Here is a 19,845-nt window from a genome sequence, read left to right on the forward strand (position 1 = left end):
CAAGGGGTTTGGTACGATCATGATGATGGCCTCATGAAGCATGACTTTGCGGAAACACGCTCATTTACTGTATAGTATATATTGCTGGATCTCTGCTGGACTTAATTCTTAATACACATTCTCATATATGTACAAGTTTACATTGAGGATCATATCTCTTGCTTTTGACTCCGTTGTAGTAGGTACTAGGTTAGTAGGTACCATTACTGGTGGCATGAAGAGCGGATTTTGGGTTGGAAATGTGGTATAACCCGAGTCTCAGGGCTTTGATATGTCCTTTCCGAACATGGTAAGTTTATGATGGTAGACAACAGTAGGTAGTCTCCAGTTCCACGTTATACAACTGCAAACTCACTTGGTCCGTGCGGAGACCTCTTTTTTCCTCCAGCGCCGCGCAATTTGCCGGGAAAGTGTTCTCTTTGCTAAGCCAACCCCAACTCTCAGACGTCGCATTGACCTTATACAGTCTGGTCATGAGTCGATGAAGCTCCGGCGTTTTTTCTTTAAGATCGTTCAAGTCCCGAAATGCGCCCTTGATTCGCCACACACCATTCGAACTCCCCGACGCCCGCGCCCATCAATTCAATCGCACACTCCACGGCGTTTCCTCCGCAGCACGTCCAGAGTCATGGAGATCTCTCCCGAACCAGCAACCAGCAAGCTGGTGCAGCATGGAGGAGTCGAGTACAATGTCATCAAGGAGGGTCTGGCGCACATTCTCAACCCAGCTGCCCAAGAGGCCGCCTCCAAGGGTACGCGCAGAGATCTTTCCGACAAGGACGAGAGTCAATCCGTCTTCTACAATCCCATCCAGCAGTTCAATCGCGACCTCAGTGTTCTTGCCATTCGCGCATACAGCGAGCATGTCGCCGATGTCAGAAGGCAAAAAGCGGATCAGAAATCCAAGAGACGCTCTGCGGGCAACGGGACCACTGCCCAGGGAACCAAGCGCAAGCGCGAGGATTCGCCTAATGAGAAGAGCGAAAAGTCAGCACGCGCGGACGTTCCCGAGGAGACTGCTGTCACTGATGCGTCGTTGACCGAATCCGCGACCACTAAGCCCGAGACTGCGACAACGACAACAACGACGACGACGACGACAAGCCCTCCCTCGTCGTCTCAATTCACGGTCCTTGATGCGCTGTCTGCCACAGGTTTACGTGCTCTGCGATATGCATCGGAGTTGCCCGTCGTGACAAAAGTGGTAGGCAACGATCTTTCGGAATCTGCAATCAAGTCCATGAAGACGAATATCGCCTACAACAAGCTGGAAGACCGCATCCAGCCAAACCTTGGCGATGCCCGTGCCTACATGTATCGCGCCAGCGGGGATCCCTCCCGTAAATTCGACGTGATTGACCTGGACCCCTACGGCACGGCAGCTCCATTCATAGACGCAGCTCTGCAGGCTGTCAAGGACGGTGGTCTGTTGTGTGTCACCTGCACGGATGCCGGTGTCTGGGCCTCGACCGGCTATGCCGAGAAGGCATTCTCTCTCTACGGTGGAAACCCCGTCAAGGGTCTGCATTCGCACGAGGCTGGCCTGCGCTTGATTTTGAACAGTCTGGCCATGTCTGCTGCCAAGTATGGGATTGCAATTGAGCCACTACTCTCACTGTCCATCGACTTCTATGCTCGTGTCTTTGTGCGTGTGACTCGCTCTCCAGCGCAGGTCAAATTCCTGGCTAGCAACTCGATGATCGTGTATAATTGCGACTCGGGTTGCGGCGCATGGTCTATTCAGCCTCTGGCCGCATCTCGCGAGAAGCTCGATCGCAACGGCAACCCAGTCTACCATTTCAAACTTGCGCAGGGACCGACGGCCAACACCTTCTGTGAGCACTGCGGACTTAAGACCCATCTTGCCGGACCTATGTGGGCTGGTCCGCTGCACAACCCGCATTTTATCCAGCGCATATTGGATACTCTGCCTAAACTGGATCCGGAGGTGTACCAGACCATACCTCGTATCGAGGGCATGTTGACCACGGCCATGGAAGAAGATCTGGATCTGAGTCCGACTCTGACCAAACCGAGCGCTCAGCAGCAAAACCAAAACCAAAACCAAGCCCAACCCCAACAAACAAAAGAATCCTCCAACCCAGAAAACTCGACCCAGTCAGAACCACACCAAAACGAATACCCAGCGATCATCCCCCGAATCAACCCGGCTCTCCACGAGCCATACCCCTTCTACTTCTCTCTCAGCGCTCTCTCCAAAGTCCTGCACTGCTCCACCGTCCCTCAAGACGAGTTCCGCGGCGCCCTTCGCTCCGTCGGATACCGCTCAACTCGCAGCCATGCCAAGCCCAATTCCATCCGCACGGATGCCCCCTGGGCCGTCATCTGGGAAATCATGCGCGAATGGGTCCGCCAACACTCTCCCGTCAAAGAATCCTCACTGAAACCCGGCACCGCAGGCGCGGTCATCATGGCCAAGAGTCGTGAGAATCTGCGCAAAGGTCCCATCGCCCAGCCCAATCCCTCCGGCGAAGACCGTCAGGACCCCTGGCTCGCACAGTTAAAGAATGACCTCCTGGCTGCTGTCCAGTCCGGCAGAGACATCACTGACCTTGTCACCAAGGTCGAGGCCTCTCTATACCGATCTGGTCCCCGACAGTCTTTAGTATCGCCGCCTCAACAGCAGCAGCAGCAAGATTCCCCCGAAAAAGACCAACCCGTCCCAACCACTCAACCCACATCTCAACCACAACCCTCCTCTCACCCCAGCACCCTGAACGTCAAATTTGACGCCGCCCTCGGCCGCGAAGCCTCAGCCGCCCATTCCAAGAAACGTCTCGTGCGGTATCAGATCAATCCGCGCGCGAACTGGGGACCGCTGAATCGAGCCGCTATCAAGTTGCGGAGCGGTGGGGCCGACGAGAGTGCCAGTGCCGGTACCAGTGGTTGATTTCTTTTAGAATCCTTGATTAAGGTAGTTTTCTGGAGTCGTGTGGAAACACAAAGAGATGGCTCTAAGACGTCGTGATGTCATGTGTTGTGTCGTGAATGTGTTTTAGATCCCCTTGCTTGATCTATTCGATCCATCTGTACATCTGATGGGAAGTTTTGAATCTTCTTTCTCCCCTTCTCTTTTCAAATTTCAACGTTGGATGGAATACGAACAAAAATCGAGATTTAAACCATATCCCTGCGTACAACATTCTCTGTAATGAAAGTAGCCGCTTCACCCAGGTAGGTATCCTGTCTTTCTTAAACAAAACACGGAAGTACCGCGACACTCATATCCTCCACCCTTCGGATCGAGAAGAACACCATCTGAGGCCCGGAAAATTGGAACATGGATGCTGTCGCGGCCCACGGGAGGTTGAAATCCATGGGAGCTACAAGTGCTCGCCGTCTGCAGGTGATCGATGATGTGGATGTGAAGACATAGGGTGTTGGATTCAAACTCGTTGTGACTTGTGCTGATGGACATAGTGCAGACTGCAGACTGCATACTCGCATCTACGTAGTACGTACTACTAGCCGCGAGGGGTGATCTAGGTGGCCGAGAAGGATTGTTTAAACATAAGTCCAAATCGTTCTATAAAAGCGAGTGAATAAGTCTAAGGATAGAAGCACCCTCGACAGTGCAATTTTAAGGATATTAGGCTCGACTGCACCTGCGCTTGCTCTTGCAAACACTGGAACTGAGGGAGACAATGTAGCTTCTCAATTAATCAGAGACAGATACTCGACAATGCAATAAACAAAAATAGACCAGGTATCACGTCACAGTATATCAGAAAAAAGCAGCACCCGTTCAGGAACATTCATCCCGTCGTATTATACGAACATAAAAAAGAAAAGCAAACAGAATCCCAGTGCAAATGAAGGGGCAAAAAATAGTCAGATCTATACATCTAATTTGAGGGCTCGTGAATTCCAGCTTCGGCAGTTCACTGTCCGTTCGTAATTTTAAAATTGCGAAACAGCGACCGCGACGGCCTGAGTCTCACTGTGGCTGATACTAACAGTGACTTGCTTGACACCGGCTTCCTTGGCAGCGGTAGCGGCGGCGCCATGGAGCTAAAATGGAAGATCTCCCGTTAGCGTGGCTGATCAAACACGATTGGATGTATTTGGGGCTAGGGGTGCGAAAGGGCATCAAAGCGGGAATGGCTTGGACACCTTGAGGAAAGGGGAAAAAAAGAAAGAAAAAAAAACTTACATTGACAGTGGGAGCGCCATTGGCGTCGCTTCCAATCTCAATATCCTTCAAAGCAGCTCCGGCACCCTTGCTGCTAACACCGAGTGACTTGAACACGGCTTCCTTGGCACTCCAGCGGCCGACAAAGGACGATTGAGGAGAAGCAGCCTTGCGGCAGTATTCTTGCTCGGCCTCAGTGAAGTTGCGCTCGACAAAGGTCTCGTTGAAGATGTTGATAGCGTCGATGTTCTCAACATCGACACCGACCTTGGAGTTTCCACCAGTAGCGTGAGCCTTGGCGAGGGACTCGACCATTTGGCGGGTGCTCTCCCGCTCCTCGGCCTTGGGAGGAGTGGTAGAGAACTTCAGCTCAGAAGTCTTCTTGTCCACACTGACACGGTAGTCAGGGTTCAGGAAGACTTGGCTCTGTTGAGCATCCTCATAAGGAGCCTTGCTCTTGGCCACAAAGATACTGTTGTTGATCAGACCGTTGTGGAAGTAACGGTAAGCTTTCTTGTGGCGAGACTCAACCTTGTTCCTGTAGGCCTGGTACTGGGCCTGGTCCAAAGTGGCATACAGGTACTTGGGGTGGATACCAATGACCTGGGCGCCCTTCTGACCGAAACCGAAGGAGGTCACAGAGAAGGCATTGACACCGTCAGTCTGAATGCTGCGACTGGGGTAAACAATGTAGTCGAACTTCTCCATCACCTTGTCAACATTGTCGGCGTTCCGGTTGCCAGGAACAAGACCGGAGTCAAGGACCTGCAAGCACCCGTTGAACATCCAGGCACCGGCGGCACCCTTGGGGTGACCAGTCAAATACTTCTGGAAGATACCCATGACGGCATTACCCTTCTTGCGACCAAGATGCTTCAGCTGCTGGCAAATGACATCCGACTCGTTCTTGTCGTTGGCAACAGTCGAGGTACCGTGGAATGAGGCAACGCTAATATCATCAACAGTCAGGCCCCAGGTAGCAAGGGCACCACGGAGGGGAGCGATGCGCGAGTCCTGCTTCCAGAAGTTGTTGCCCAGACTGAACTGAGCATCCTTCTCCTGACGGACAGCCTCGCGCTCAATGTGCTGGGCACGCTCGTGCATGTACTCGGAAGCATTGAAGGAGGAGTCGCTCTGGGCTTGCATGGCGTCGACCTCTTCTTGGAGATAAAGAAGCTCGGACTCTTGCCATTCTTTGATCTGCTTCATGCGGAGCTCAAGCTGACGACGACGGTACTTGATGTCCAGGAGGGGCGAAGGGAACTTGCCAGGATTCTCACGGGCGGTGGTAAGAACACCCTGGCCGGGAGCGGGCACAGATCGTCCGATCTTGTCGGTAGCAGTGGTAGTCAGAGCAATGATACCGTGGATGGGCACACCCATATCGAGAGCGAGCTGGGCACTCATGATGAGCTGCATACCGCAACCCTGCGACTCCATGAAACCGGCACGGGTAGTAGTCGTGGGGCGAGACATCTCTTGAGGGGTGCGACCGTGGGCGAACTCGGTCTCAGCGTTGCTAGTAGCCTTCATGTTGGCGAACTCATACGAACCTTCCTCTTGGAAGTCGTCGAAACCACCAACGAAACAGACACGAGCCTTGCCCTCAACGATGGTCTCGTAACCAATATCAACGGACTCGACGGCAGTGGCACAGGCTCCGACAGGAGTCTTGATGGGACCGGTCGAAGATAGGAGCAGCATGTTCACCCACGCACTCATGGTGTTGATGAAAGATTCTTGCAGAATATCCTTCTGGACAGGCTTATCCAAGAAGCGGTCCTTGTACATACCACGCAGAGCATGGGTACCACCGATACCAGAGCCGATACAGTTACCCACTTCAGAGAGGTGGACATACTTGTAGAACTCATAGGGATCGGTGATACCGGAAGACAGCATGGCCTCAGCGGTACACACCAGAACGTACAGAGTGATAGGATCGACTTGCTCGATGATATCATCAGGGACACCGTAGCGCTTAGCGTCCCAGCCAGTGGGGACTTGACCGGCGACAAGGCGATCGAACGAGAGAGCCTTAGGAATGAGGAGGGTGGCACCCTTGCGCAGACGGACAGTGTACTCGCCGGATTCAGGAATCTCGAAGATATCGACCTTGTCTCCGTGTTCACGCTTGAACTCAGTGGCGGTCTCCTGGGACGCCTCGAATGGCTCAAGATCCTCCTGGATGACAATTTCTTGCAAAAGCTGCTTCTGCTTAGGGTCGTAGCCCTTGAACAGCTCAGGCTCGATCAGGCGGATACCAGTGTGCTCCAAGATGTACTTCTCGTACTTGGCTTTGACATCCTTATCATCGACAGGCTCGCCGCTCTTCGCATCAACCCAGCCAGAATAGGCCTTACCCTTGAGAGGGCCGTTGTGATGCTTGATCAGGCCCATAATCCAGGCCATTTCAACGCAACCCTCGAGAGAGAACTTGCCATGGGCCTCCATCTCCCAACGAGTACGAGAATTACCCCAGGGTCCAACCTCGGAGAAACCAGTGACAACGACAACCTTGTCCAAGTTGACCATACCCTTCAGTTTCTCGTTCAGGAGCTTCACTTCAGTCTCCCAGTCAGGAAGCTTGGGGAAATCAAGCTTGATGTTGGCGCGCGGCTCGGCGATCACCTTCTTGTAGAGAGCACCGCTATCCTCGCCATTGACGACCTTGTTCTCGATGGCGGTTTCCTTGATAACGGCCTGTCGGACGTCGCTCGTCTCCATAATATCAGTACGGAGGCGAGTCATCATGCCCTTGAGGTCAGGGATGAACTGCAAACCACCGTTGAGATCAGCCCACACGGGGTCAATCTGGCAAAGATTGACGACAGCGGGAGACATCAGACCCAACAGGTTGAAGGCCATCTCCTGCTGAGAGAAGGTGCGAACGCCAAGCTTCTCAACACCCTCCGCGACCATGTTGTTACCGCTCATCAGGCCAGTGCCACGGGTCCAACCGATGACAGCACCGCAGATGGTGAGGTAGTTGGCCCAGTTCTCAGAGTACCAACGGTTGAACAGGGTCTCCAGGCCCAACTTAGACTCGGAGTACAGACCGTCGTTACCGAAGGTACCATGGTTAGGCGACAGGGGCAGGATGACCTGCGCAGGGCGAGTCTCGAAGCCATGAGTCTGCTTCTGAGTCTTAATCGAACCCAGCATACGGAGCAGATTGGTCAACATGATACGGTGGGCCAACTCGGATTTAGAGTCAATAGAGTCAATCTCGCGACCGTTCTCGGGAATGGCAGCGAAGGGCACGACAAAGTCGAGGTCCCATCCGAGGCCCTTCTTGGTGTCGTAGATGTAGTCGACCAGAGCCTCCACATCCTGTTTGCTACCTTGGTTGAAGGGCACAACCACCAATTGAGAGCCACGGGCACCATAGCGCGCGTAGATTCCCTGGTAGTACTCCGTGACTTCACGGGAGAAGCGGCTGGTGGTCACGACAACCTTGGCACCACCGGAGATGAGACCCTGCAGGACTTCGGCGCCGATGGACCCGGCACCGGCACCAGTCATCAGCACGTTCTTGCCCTGGAAGGAAAGACCGGAACGAGCGGCGGACTCCAAGACGTTCAAGTAGACACCGGTGAGCTTCTTGTTGTAGTCCCAGCCGTGCTCGGACTTCTTCTTGAGGTGCAGGAAGGGAATGGTCTCAACCTTGCCGGGGCGAAGGGCGGCCGAGCGCTTCAGGCCGGACTTCTTGGCGGCGCCGTTCTCCTGAGGCATGATCTGGTTCTCATTCATGTTCATGGCGTGAATGACGTCCTTGTACAAAGCATCGAATTGCAGCTGCGTGGCCTTAGACAGGCGGTGTTGCTTGCGAATGAGCTTGTAAACATTCTTGAGGTCATTCTGCACCTTATCGCGGTTGCTGTACTCCGAGATAGGGCCACCTTCGGCCATCTGCTTGACGTAGTGCTCGAGCTTCCGAGCACTGGCACGTGGGATCTCCTGATAGCTAATGTTACCGCGCGCGTCCACAGTGGTGTGAGGGCCGGTGGGAACAGCGACATCTTTGTAGACTGGCGCAACGTCCATGACCTCCTTGCAATTGTCAATAAGCTGCTGTCCCAGCTCCTTGGCCAGCTGGTAGGTCTCGCCGCGCTCCGTGGGGCAATTGTCGATGTGATATTGCATGAAATCCAGAAGAAGAGGGTTGGAACGGTTCATGATGCGGATGCACTGGCTGACGATCTCACGATCAATCATTTGGAGACGCCCAAAGATGATATCGTAGTACATGCTGAGAGCGTCTTGGCGCGCCCAGTTCCATGAGGAGTCGTATACTCGGGCCTTCAGGGGATCGAAAGAAGGCTCGATACCCGAGGCATAGAAATCGCCGTGCTCGGCAGACCACAAATCCAGTTGAGCCTGGAGTGCCTTTTGGCTCTCCTGTGAGACCAACGCCGCTTTGTCACCGGCGCGCAGATCCATCTTCAAGTAGCGAGCAATGACTTCCAATTGCTGCTTGAACAGGGCCCGCTGGTCCTTGGTCAGGGCATCAATGGCGGCGGGATCCATCATCATACCACCTCCACCAGCACCGCTGTCACCACCAGCCGCCGGAGCTGAAAGATTGATACCGGCCGTCGAAGCATATTTGTTCGTCACGGTGTCCAAGAAAGCCTTGGCGTCGGGCTCGGAGCCCAGACGAGCAGCAGGCTCCATGGTGATGGCCAACAGCAGCACTCCATCCTGGCGGCCTGCGCCCAGTCCCCACCGTGTCTCGAGATATTTGCGAACCGACGTGATGTTGAAGCCACCGGGCATCTTGGAGGAGACCATGCGAGCAATGAGGGAAGAAGATTGTTTGCCCAACTGGCCGTTGAAAGTAGCCTGCATGGCGGCACCTAGCTCGTCCAGCGGTGTGTCTTCGGGCTTCTCTGGTGTCGAACCGAACTCTTTGCCCAAATCTCCGAGGATTTCGTTTTGTAACGTCGACTTGCCTGATCATACCAGAACACAATGGAGATTAGCATGTGCTTTGTTGGAGGAACGTGGCCCAGAAGCGTTGAAGATTTGAGATTGACTCCCCACACTTACCTCCTACGAGATCTTTGATGGCCTTGGTCAAAGGCACCTCTTCCAAGCCCTTCTTGAGCTTCTGTGCCACGAGAGACCGCACAATATCCACAGCGGTCACTGGAGCATCTTCCACTGCGGCAGCCGGGCCGGCACTGGGAGGAGGGGGAGCGGCGGCGGCGGCGGGAGCCGCAGCCACGGGAGCAGCACCGGCAGCGGCTGCGGGGGCTTCGGAGCTGGGTTCAGGCTCATCTTCGACGGGGTCCACGTCGTAGTAAATCTCCTTGGCGTCCTTGTTGTAGCAAAGAATCTGACGCTGTACGGAGGTAGCGGCATCGTAGGCCTCGTACTTGGAGGCGAGTGTGCGGCGGGCCATGCCACCCAGGGTATCTGCGGGACCAATTTCAACAATACGCTCCGTCCGTTGCTCAGCCAGAATGACATCTTGAGTCTCGATCCATCGGACCGGAGAAGCGAATTGGTAGGCGAGCAGCTCCACCAACAAGGTGTGAGCCAGCTCTTGCTCAATCTCGGGACGCATGATGGATTGTGTAGTGTGTGCGAGTGCTTGAGCAGTTTTTAGTTGCCCGGATATACGAGAAATCAAGAGCCGAGGAGGTGTGTGAGTGCTGCAATTGTCGAGTTGATTATTGTTTTTTTGAGACGATAATTAGGGTAGGTCGTCAAACAGATTGCGGCCAGAATCTGGGCGCGACGGGGACGGTCGTCGCTTGATACCCGCGAAAGGAATGGGATGTATGAGGAATTGGAGAAGAAGAAGAAGAAGCAGGAGCACCAAAGTATTAGGAAGAGATAGGAGATAGAGAGTCCCAGATGATCACCAACGCAAAGGGGGAGGAGAAGATTAAGGAGAAGGAGGGGGAGAAAGAATCAAGAGGATGCCAGAGGATGGGACTCGGTGGAGTGTAGACCAAAGTGTCGAGGAGGGAAAAAAAAGGTGGGAATGCGATAGGCTCTTACGATAGGCGGATGGAACTGATGGGTGTGGTAATACCGAATACGCGGTGTAATTTTGGACCGGCTGATCAGTGATCACCCACGCTCGCGTCGGAGATGCTGAGCCGACGCTTGGCTAGCGGGTCAGTGTGCAAGACTAAGCTTGGTGCAGTTCCACGATTTGCACTGATATGCCGTAGTGCTTATCTACCGCAGCTAGAGTACATTGAGTTACAAGTACCGCGGGTGCACTGTCGGAGGCATGCAATAATCATATGCCCCCGAGAGGATTCAACAGTTCAAGAGTTTACTTTGATATTTCGTCAATCTAGCGAATTTCGGAGATTGAATGTCTCAACGTCAGGCTTGTAATCGTGTATCATACAGTATTGAGAGAAGATGATACATATGTACGATGTGTACTTGTGTAATATGTAATACCGTAGCTACATACCGCTACACTGAAGCTCGTCGGTCTGTATTGACGATGTAACGAGTTCAAAACTTCACACTTCAAATTAGGAAAATTCGGAACCGGGTTCATGTATCATATATTTACGGCCAACTGTCGGACTCGGGCGTGGCAAGTGACAAGATCCGCTGTCTCTTCACCTGGTTTGGCCAGACAGACCCATTGCCTGGCCAGTGTCCACCAACATGGCAAGTGCGCTCCTCTGGGGGTGTGGCGGACAGAAGGGATGAGAGAAGTGGTGAGGCCGTTGGGGGGGGCTCTGGGGGGCTCTGGAAGCTCATTCAGAGCAGCCGTGCGGCGGGTACAGACGCCCGTTCCTGGCAGACCCTGCGCTTCCAATAGGGACACTCCCAACACTCCATTCATGGCCCCAGAGACCCACCGCGCTAACCCGATCAGAGTGGACTGGTCGACCAGACTCCCGCCGGCTCGGGTCTTGGCGTCGCGATTGTATGAGAGAAGCTCGAAGAGACGATCAGAATACGCAGTGATCATGGCTTTTGACAATGGACGGGTTCACAGTGACACGGGCACATCGTCCAATGATCAGGTGTCATTGATGATTGCATATGGAGCGTCTCGACTAAATGGGCTAGGTAATGAGTATGTGGTTAGGTACAAGGTACAAAAATTCGAGTGCTCGTGCTGGGGTCGAGCTTCCCGAGCTATTCCCGACAATTGACTCCGGTGACCGACCGGTCATCATGAAAATAGATACCGTCCTAACGTGCCATTAGTAGTGATGCCTAAATATATACCAGCCTGGGTACCACCTGGCACCTAGAGATTGATCCCAACGCTCTCATTTATTACAGAAGAATGTATGTGATTCTCCATCAGTCGAGATGTCATCACAATTGTCTCGTAGAACCATACTACTAAGGTCCGTCCATATGTAATACTGACCGTTGAGACCATGGGTGTGCCCGATACGACTGGATGCCTGTTTCCGTGTAGAGTAGGCCAGCAGGTGCTTCGTATTTGCAACGATACACATCTGTTTTGACGAAAGCATTCAACTGGGTTCCAGTAACTGAAGCCGACTAGGTAACAACGGACCTCTCGTCTGCATTGCTCGGCTCGGTGCTCAAAAATGAGGGCAGAAGGACCTTCGAGGAAGTACTACCGTAGTCTGTAACAGATCAATATATTACCGGTATTGCGAGGACCGGCCGAATCTCATTTCGCAGCGACGCAGGCCAACACCCGTTGAACTCCGGCAACTGGACATGCCACGACCGATTTGTGCTGTACAATTGTACATAGACAATTAGGACTACCGAATGGACTACTAATGCTTGAACTTTCAGGTGGCCGAGACTTCTCTAATGATCAGATAGCTTTGATGGACTCTACTACAATGCATGGCCATGCCAGCCAGTACCTGAGTGCCCTGTTGATGAGCTCTCTTCATGGAGTTGGAAGCTGCCCACCAATCTCGAATACTCCACATCACCGTACATTTGAACACTGTACCTGTTTCGATCGTTACAGGGAATATCGACAGCAGGCCAGGTTGAAATTACCCTGCCGGAATCTACCATTGCTTACAACAAGCTCTTCAACAAAATCCAGTTGTTCTACTCTCTTCTGACAAGTTCTGTGCTATACTAGTCCAGTAGTCGCTATGTTTATTGTATCGTTATGTGCTCGACCCTCCATGCCTGTAAATGTCAGCCGTCTGATCATCCCTGTAAGTAAGTATTGTAATTACACGCGTACAGTACATCCGCCAACTGTGAGTGTGCACTTGTACTGCAAACTACACGCAAGGTCAATGCTCTTCCGTGGTGTCGGGCGGAGTCTGCCAGAGTATTGGGGCGGGTCACCCCTCCACGCTAAACCTTATCAAGAAATCTACAATTCAACACCCAAAATGACCGAGTCCATTTTTCCCCATTTTCGGTTTTTTTTTCCCAATTCCTTACGGCGACTGTTCCACCAGACCACCAAATCTGCGGTCTGCTTGCTCGTTGCTGGAATACGGCGAAAGACCAGAAGGAGCAAGAGACGACAATATTATTCGACCAGAGGTCTTTCTATCGGTCCCCAACTCCATCTCTTCTGCTTCAACTTCCCCCTCTTCGAAATCCCTCCTCCTCCATCTATCCTGCCATCTCGAATACCCTCCCATTTCCCCCCTCCCCCCACCGGCTCCCAGTCTCCCTTCCTTTGACCTGTTGATGCTTCTTGTGAACCCTGCTCTTACCATTATTTAATCCACATTTCTCGTGGTCGACACGACTATATTGTGTAAGTTGTCGTGAAACCCCCTTCACCGACAAGATCCCAGCCGAGTTCCTCCGCCGAATTGAGGTGATGGCTCCTATGGGCACCTAGAACACGGAAACAGCCCAATGACGATCCAACAAGTCGCTAATTTGTTCCTCTCGCAGAATTCAATTCCCAATTGACCCCTCGCATCCGGGTCAATCATCAAGAGGCTCAAAAGGAGACAGAAGAAAAAAAAAAAGAGACCTCATCATGTACGGCACATCCACCGGTCCTCAGACTGGGATCAACACTCCCCGGTCGTCGCAATCTCTGCGTCCACTCATCCTGTCACACGGCTCCCTCGAATTCTCGTTCCTCGTTCCCACCTCGCTTCATTTCCATGCCTCTCAGCTCAAGGACACTTTCACCACATCATTACCCGAGCCCACAGATGAATTGGCCCAGGATGACGAGCCCTCGTCTGTGGTGGAGCTGGTCGCCCGCTACATCGGTCATGTAGCCCACGAGGTCGAGGAAGGCGAGGATGACGCCCAGGGCACCTACCTGGAGGTCCTGAAGCTCGTCATGAACGAGTTCGAACGGGCCTTCATGCGCGGTAACGATGTCCACGCTGTCGCGGCTGCCTTGTCCAGCATTGTCGGCAAGAAGAACCAGGTCGTCCAGGCCTACTACGCTGGTCGCGCCGCCGCCAGCCGTCCGACTAAGCCCTACGATTCAGCTCTTTTCCGGGCGGCCTCAGACGGCGCGGCGGGTATCTACACCGTGTTCGGCGGTCAGGGAAACATCGAGGAGTACTTCGACGAGCTGCGCACTGTTTACACCACCTATCCCTCGTTCGTGGAGGATCTAATTGTTTCTTCCGCTGAGCTTCTGCAGTCTCTGTCTCGCGAGCCCGAGGCGAGCAAGCTCTACCCCAAGGGTTTGGATGTCATGCGCTGGCTGCGGGACCGAGACGCTCAACCCGATACTGACTACCTTGTCTCCGCCCCTGTCAGTCTGCCCTTGATCGGTCTCGTCCAGTTGGCTCACTACACAGTGACCTGCAAGGTCTTGGGTCAGCAGCCTGGTGATCTCGTGGAGCGCATTCGTGGTACTACCGGTCACTCGCAAGGTGTGGTCACTGCGGCCGCCATTGCTACCGCGACCAGCTGGGAGTCATTCGCTCAGGCCTCTCGCAATGCCCTGACCATGTTGTTCTGGATTGGTCTGCGCAGCCAGCAGGCCTATCCCCGCACTTCTCTGGCTCCTTCCGTGCTGCAAGATTCGGTTGAGAACGGTGAAGGCACCCCGACTCCCATGCTGTCTATCCGGGACCTGTCCCTCAGTGCGGTTCAGGAGCACATCGATGCGACTAACCAGCACTTGCCCAAGGATCGTCACATTGCCATCTCTCTCGTCAACAGTGCTCGCAACTTCGTCGTGACTGGTCCTCCCATCTCACTTTATGGTCTGAACCTGCGTCTCCGCAAGGTCAAGGCTCCCACGGGACTCGACCAGAACCGTGTGCCCTTCACGCAGCGCAAGGTTCGCTTCGTCAACCGTTTCCTTCCCATCACCGCTCCCTTCCACAGCCAGTACCTCTCCTCTGCGTATGACCGTATCTTGGAGGATTTGGAAGATGTTGTGGTCATCCCCGCCAAGTCTCTCCGTATCCCCGTGTTCAACACCAAGTCTGGCGAGGACTTGCGCAACTTGGGTGATGAGAGTGCCGTGCCCGCTCTGATTCGCATGATCACTCACGACCCTGTCAACTGGGAGCAGGCTACCGTCTTCCCTGGTGCCACTCACATTGTCGACTTTGGTCCCGGAGGCATCTCCGGCCTTGGTGTCTTGACCAACCGAAACAAGGACGGTACCGGTGTGCGTGTCATTCTGGCCGGCGAAATGGATGGCACCAATGCTGAGGTCGGATACAAGCCGGAACTCTTCGATCGCGATGAACACTCTGTGAAGTATGCGGTGGATTGGGTCAAGGAGCACGGCCCCCGCCTGGTGCAGACCTCTACTGGGGAGACTTATGTGGACACCAAGATGAGTCGCCTGCTGGGCATTCCCCCTATCATGGTGGCGGGTATGACTCCTACTACTGTTGCTTGGGATTTTGTGGCTGCCACCATGAACGCTGGTTATCACATTGAGCTTGCTGGTGGTGGTTACTATAATGCCAAGACCATGACTGCTGCTTTGAGCAAGATCGAGAAGGTCATTCCGCCTGGACGCGGCATCACCGTCAACCTGATCTATGTCAATCCTCGCGCCATGGCCTGGCAGATCCCCCTGATCGGCCGTCTCCGTGCCGAGGGTGTCCCTATTGAGGGTCTGACTATTGGTGCCGGCGTTCCTTCCATTGAGGTAGCCAACGAGTATATCGAGACTCTGGGCATCAAGCACATTGCCTTCAAGCCCGGCTCTGGTGATGCTATTCAGCAGGTCATCAACATCGCCAAGGCGAACCCCAAGTTCCCCGTCATCCTGCAGTGGACTGGTGGACGTGGTGGTGGTCACCACTCTTTCGAGGATTTCCACCAGCCTATCCTCCAGATGTACGGCCGCATCCGCAAGCAGGACAACATCGTTCTGGTTGCCGGTAGTGGTTTCGGTGGTGCCGAAGATACCTACCCTTACCTTTCTGGTGCTTGGTCTGCCAAGTACGGCTATCCCCCGATGCCTTTCGATGGTTGCTTGTTCGGTAGCCGTATGATGATTGCGAAGGAGGCTCACACCTCAAAGAACGCGAAGAAGGCCATCGCCGATGCGCCTGGTGTGGGTAATGACGAATGGGAGAAGACCTACAAGAGTGCCGCTGGCGGTGTCATCACTGTTCTGTCTGAGATGGGTGAGCCTATCCACAAGCTGGCCACCCGTGGTGTTCTGTTCTGGCAGGAGATGGATCAGAAGATCTTCAAGCTTGACAAGGCTAAGCGTGTCCCCGAGTTGAAAAAGATGCGTAACTACATCATCAAGAAGCTCAACGATGACTTTTCCAAGGTCTGGTTCGGTCGCAACGCTGCCGGCGAGACTGTGGATCTCGAGGACATGACCTATGCCGAGGTCGTTCATCGCATGGTCGATCTGATGTACGTCAAGCACGAGTCTCGTTGGATTGACGACTCGCTGAAGCGTCTGACTGGTGACTTCTTGCGTCGTGTTGAAGAGCGCTTCACCACCACCAGTGGTCAGGCTTCGTTGCTCCAGAACTATTCTGAGCTGAACACTCCTTATCCTACAGTCGACAACATCCTGGCTGCCTATCCTGACGCTGCCAAGCAGTTGATCAACGCTCAGGATGTTCACCACTTCCTCCTGCTGTGCCAGCGCCGCGGCCAGAAGCCAGTGCCTTTCGTCCCTGTCCTCGACGAGAACTTCGAATACTTCTTCAAGAAGGACTCTCTGTGGCAGAGCGAGGACCTTGAGGCTGTTGTTGACCAGGATGTTGGCCGTGTGTGCATCCTGCAGGGTCCTATGGCTGCTCGCTTCAGCAATGTCATTGATGAACCCGTGAAGGATATTCTGGATGGCATTCACAACGGACACATCGCTGGCCTGCTTCGTGACGTTTATGGCGATGACAAGTCCAAGATTCCTACCATTGAATACTTCGGTGGGAATCTCGTCGATGATGAGGATGAGCGCGAGGCGGAAGGTCTTACTGTATCTGAAGAGGCCAACAAGATCAGCTTCCGCCTTTCCTCATCTTCTGCCGACCTGCCCAGCTTGGACCGCTGGCTTCGTCTCCTGGCTGGCAAGACCTACTCTTGGCGCCATGCTCTCTTCTTAGCCGACGTGTTCGTTCAGGACCACCGTTTCCAGACCAACCCAATGAAGCGTGTTGTCGCCCCTACAGCCGGTCTATTTGTTGAGATCATCAACCCCAACGAGCCCGCCAAGACTGTCATCAGCGTGCGCGAACCTTACCAGTCTGGCAAGCTCGTCAAGACTGTCGAGGCGAAGATGAACGAGAATGGTCAGATCGCTCTGAGCATGTTCGAAGGCCGCACTGCCGAAGGTGGTGTTGTTCCCTTGACGTTCCTCTTCACCTACCACCCCGAGGCCGGATATGCTCCCATCCGCGAAGTCATGGGTGACCGCAATGACCGCATCAAGGAGTTCTACTACCGTATCTGGTTCGGCGACAAGAATGTTCCTTTCGATACTCCTACCACCGCCACCTTCGACGGCGGCCGCGAGACCATCACTAGCCAGGCTGTGGCTGACTTTGTCCACGCTGTTGGCAACACTGGAGAGGCATTTGTTGAGCGTCCCGGTAAGGAGGTCTTCGCACCCATGGACTTTGCCATTGTTGCCGGCTGGAAGGCTATCACTAAGCCTATCTTCCCTCGCACCATTGACGGAGATCTCTTGAAGTTGGTCCACTTGTCCAACGGCTTCAAGATGCTCCCAGGTGCTCAGCCTCTGAAGGTTGGCGACGTGCTGGATACCACTGCTCAGATCAATGCCGTCATCAACCAGGAGTCTGGTAAGATGGTCGAGGTCTGCGGTACCCTGAAGCGCAACGGTGAGCCCGTTATGCAGGTTACCAGCCAGTTCTTGTACCGCGGTGCCTACACCGACTTTGAGAACACTTTTCAGCGCAAAGATGAGGTGCCAATGCAGGTTCATCTTGCCAGCAGCCGGGATGTTGCCATTCTCCGCTCCAAGGAGTGGTTCCGTATGGATGAGTCGGAGACTGAGCTCCTCGGTCAGACTCTGACATTCCGTCTTCAGTCCTTGATCCGCTTCAAGAATCAGACCGTCTTCAGCAATGTGCAGACTATTGGTCAGGTGCTTCTGGAGCTGCCCACCAAGGAGGTCATCCAGGTGGCCTCTGTCGAGTATGAGGCTGGTGTGTCTCACGGCAACCCCGTCATTGACTACCTGCAGCGCAATGGTACGTCCATTGAGCAGCCTGTCTACTTCGAGAACCCTATCCCTTTGAGCGGCAAGACCGCCCTCGAGCTGCGCGCCCCGGCCTCTAACGAGACCTATGCTCGCGTCTCGGGTGACTACAACCCCATCCACGTCTCCCGTGTCTTCTCCAGCTATGCCAACCTGCCCGGTACCATTACCCACGGCATGTACAGCAGTGCTGCCGTCCGCTCATTGGTCGAGACTTGGGCTGCTGAGAACAACATTGGTCGTGTCCGCGGCTTCCAGGTCTCTCTTGTCGGCATGGTGCTGCCCAACGATATGATCACTGTGAAGCTGCAGCACGTCGGTATGATCGCCGGTCGCAAGATCATCAAGGTTGAGGCTATGAACAAGGAGACCGAGGACAAGGTCCTTACCGGCGAGGCTGAGGTCGAGCAGCCTGTGACCTCGTATGTTTTCACTGGTCAGGGTTCCCAAGAACAGGGTATGGGTATGGAGCTGTATGCCAGCAGCCCCGTTGCTCGTGAGGTGTGGGACCGTGCCGATCGCCACTTCCTGGAGAACTACGGCCTGTCCATCATTGACATTGTCAAGAACAACCCCAAGGAGCTCACTGTGTACTTCGGTGGTCCTCGTGGTAAGGCTATCCGCCAGAACTACATGGCTATGACCTTTGAATCTGTGAACGCCGATGGCTCTATCAAGTCCGAGAAGATCTTCAAGGAGGTTGATGAGAACACCGCTTCTTACACTTACCGCTCTCCCACCGGACTCCTGTCGGCTACGCAATTCACCCAGCCTGCGCTCACTCTCATGGAGAAGGCCAGCTTCGAGGACATGCGCTCCAAGGGCCTTGTCCAGCGTGACAGCAGCTTCGCCGGTCACTCCCTAGGTGAATACTCTGCCTTGGCTGCCCTTGCTGATGTCATGCCCATCGAGAGCTTGGTCTCGGTCGTCTTCTACCGTGGTTTGACCATGCAAGTTGCCGTCGAGCGTGACGAGCAGGGTCGTTCCAACTACTCCATGTGCGCTGTCAACCCCAGCCGTATCTCCAAGACCTTCAACGAACAGGCCTTGCAGTATGTTGTTGAGGTCATTTCTGAGCAGACTGGCTGGCTTCTGGAGATTGTCAATTACAACGTTGCGAACATGCAATACGTTGCTGCTGGAGATGTAAGTTTCTTTCTCTTTCCCCCGAAACCAGCTTCATGCCATCGTGATTTTCCAAATCAATACTAATATGATATTTTACAGCTCCGCGCCCTGGACTGCCTCACCAACCTTCTCAACTTCCTCAAGGCTCAGAACATCGACATCCCCGCCTTGATGCAAAGCATGTCGCTCGAGGATTTGAAGGCCCACTTGGTCAACATCATTCAAGAATGTGTCAAGCAGACCGAGGCCAAGCCCCGACCCATCCAGTTGGAGCGTGGTTTCGCCACCATCCCCCTCAAGGGCATTGATGTTCCGTTCCACAGTACCTTCCTGCGCTCCGGAGTCAAGCCGTTCCGCTCATTCTTGCTCAAGAAGATCAACAAGACCACCATCGACCCCTCCAAGCTCGTTGGCAAGTACATCCCCAACGTCACTGCTCGTCCCTTCGAGATCTCAAAGGAGTACTTCGAGGACGTGTACCGCCTTACCAACTCCCCCCGTATTGCTGCTATCCTGGCCAACTGGGAGAAGTACGAGCAGGGTACCGAGAACGCTGCTCGCGAGGCCTAGATGGACAACATTGCATTGGAATCTTCCCCTCTCTTGCTTTGTTGTGATGTGATGTGATGCGATGCGAATTCGTGATGTCTGATTCCCCAAACTCTTTTTATGACTAGTCAATTTTTCTTGTTTCCTCGTTGAATGTCGATCTCATAGAAATGACCTTTTATGTCATTGGTGCTTTTTTCTCGCTTTTTTAGAGTGTTCCATCCGTGTTGTGACAGTTTTGGCGCTTGTGCTGCATGTATATCTTGTGTTGGTTTCTCTCTACTTTCCATCTATGATGCTCTAGACTATTCTATATCCTCAATCGAATACATTCATAGAATCCTGGCTCATATCCTGTTGGGATAGACTTGAAAATCAATCCAGACAGGATTTCCATTTGATCTTAGGCGCTTCAGAAGAATGC

At 53.7% G+C, this 19,845-nt stretch overlaps 3 protein-coding genes across 3 annotated transcripts; 2 read left to right on the plus strand and 1 right to left on the minus strand.

Moving 5' to 3' along the window:
- Window positions 1-628: 628 nt before the first annotated feature.
- On the plus strand, window positions 629-2,911 carry N7539_009037 (tRNA (guanine26-N2)-dimethyltransferase; the record flags this gene model as incomplete). The annotated part of the gene is made up of 1 exon (XM_056938632.1): window positions 629-2,911. One exon carries the CDS (start codon window positions 629-631, stop codon window positions 2,909-2,911), a length of 2,283 nt encoding a protein of 760 aa, XP_056786009.1.
- A 1,010-nt stretch (window positions 2,912-3,921) lies between these two features.
- On the minus strand, window positions 3,922-9,725 carry N7539_009038 (trifunctional fatty acid synthase subunit FAS2; the record flags this gene model as incomplete). Its single annotated transcript, XM_056938633.1, has 3 exons — window positions 3,922-4,032; window positions 4,175-9,108; window positions 9,206-9,725. 3 exons carry the CDS (start codon window positions 9,723-9,725, stop codon window positions 3,922-3,924), a joined length of 5,565 nt encoding a protein of 1,854 aa, XP_056786010.1.
- A 3,372-nt stretch (window positions 9,726-13,097) lies between these two features.
- N7539_009039 (tetrafunctional fatty acid synthase subunit FAS1) lies at window positions 13,098-19,442 on the plus strand (the record flags this gene model as incomplete). Its single annotated transcript, XM_056938634.1, has 2 exons — window positions 13,098-18,890; window positions 18,972-19,442. The coding sequence occupies 2 exons, from the start codon at window positions 13,098-13,100 to the stop codon at window positions 19,440-19,442; spliced, it is 6,264 nt and encodes a 2,087-aa protein (XP_056786011.1).
- Window positions 19,443-19,845: the final 403 nt, after the last annotated feature.

Source organism: Penicillium diatomitis, assembly GCF_028827545.1.
Source record: "Penicillium diatomitis strain IBT 30728 chromosome Unknown utg000015l_segment0_segment0, whole genome shotgun sequence".
Taxonomy (NCBI): Eukaryota; Fungi; Ascomycota; class Eurotiomycetes; order Eurotiales; family Aspergillaceae; genus Penicillium; species Penicillium diatomitis.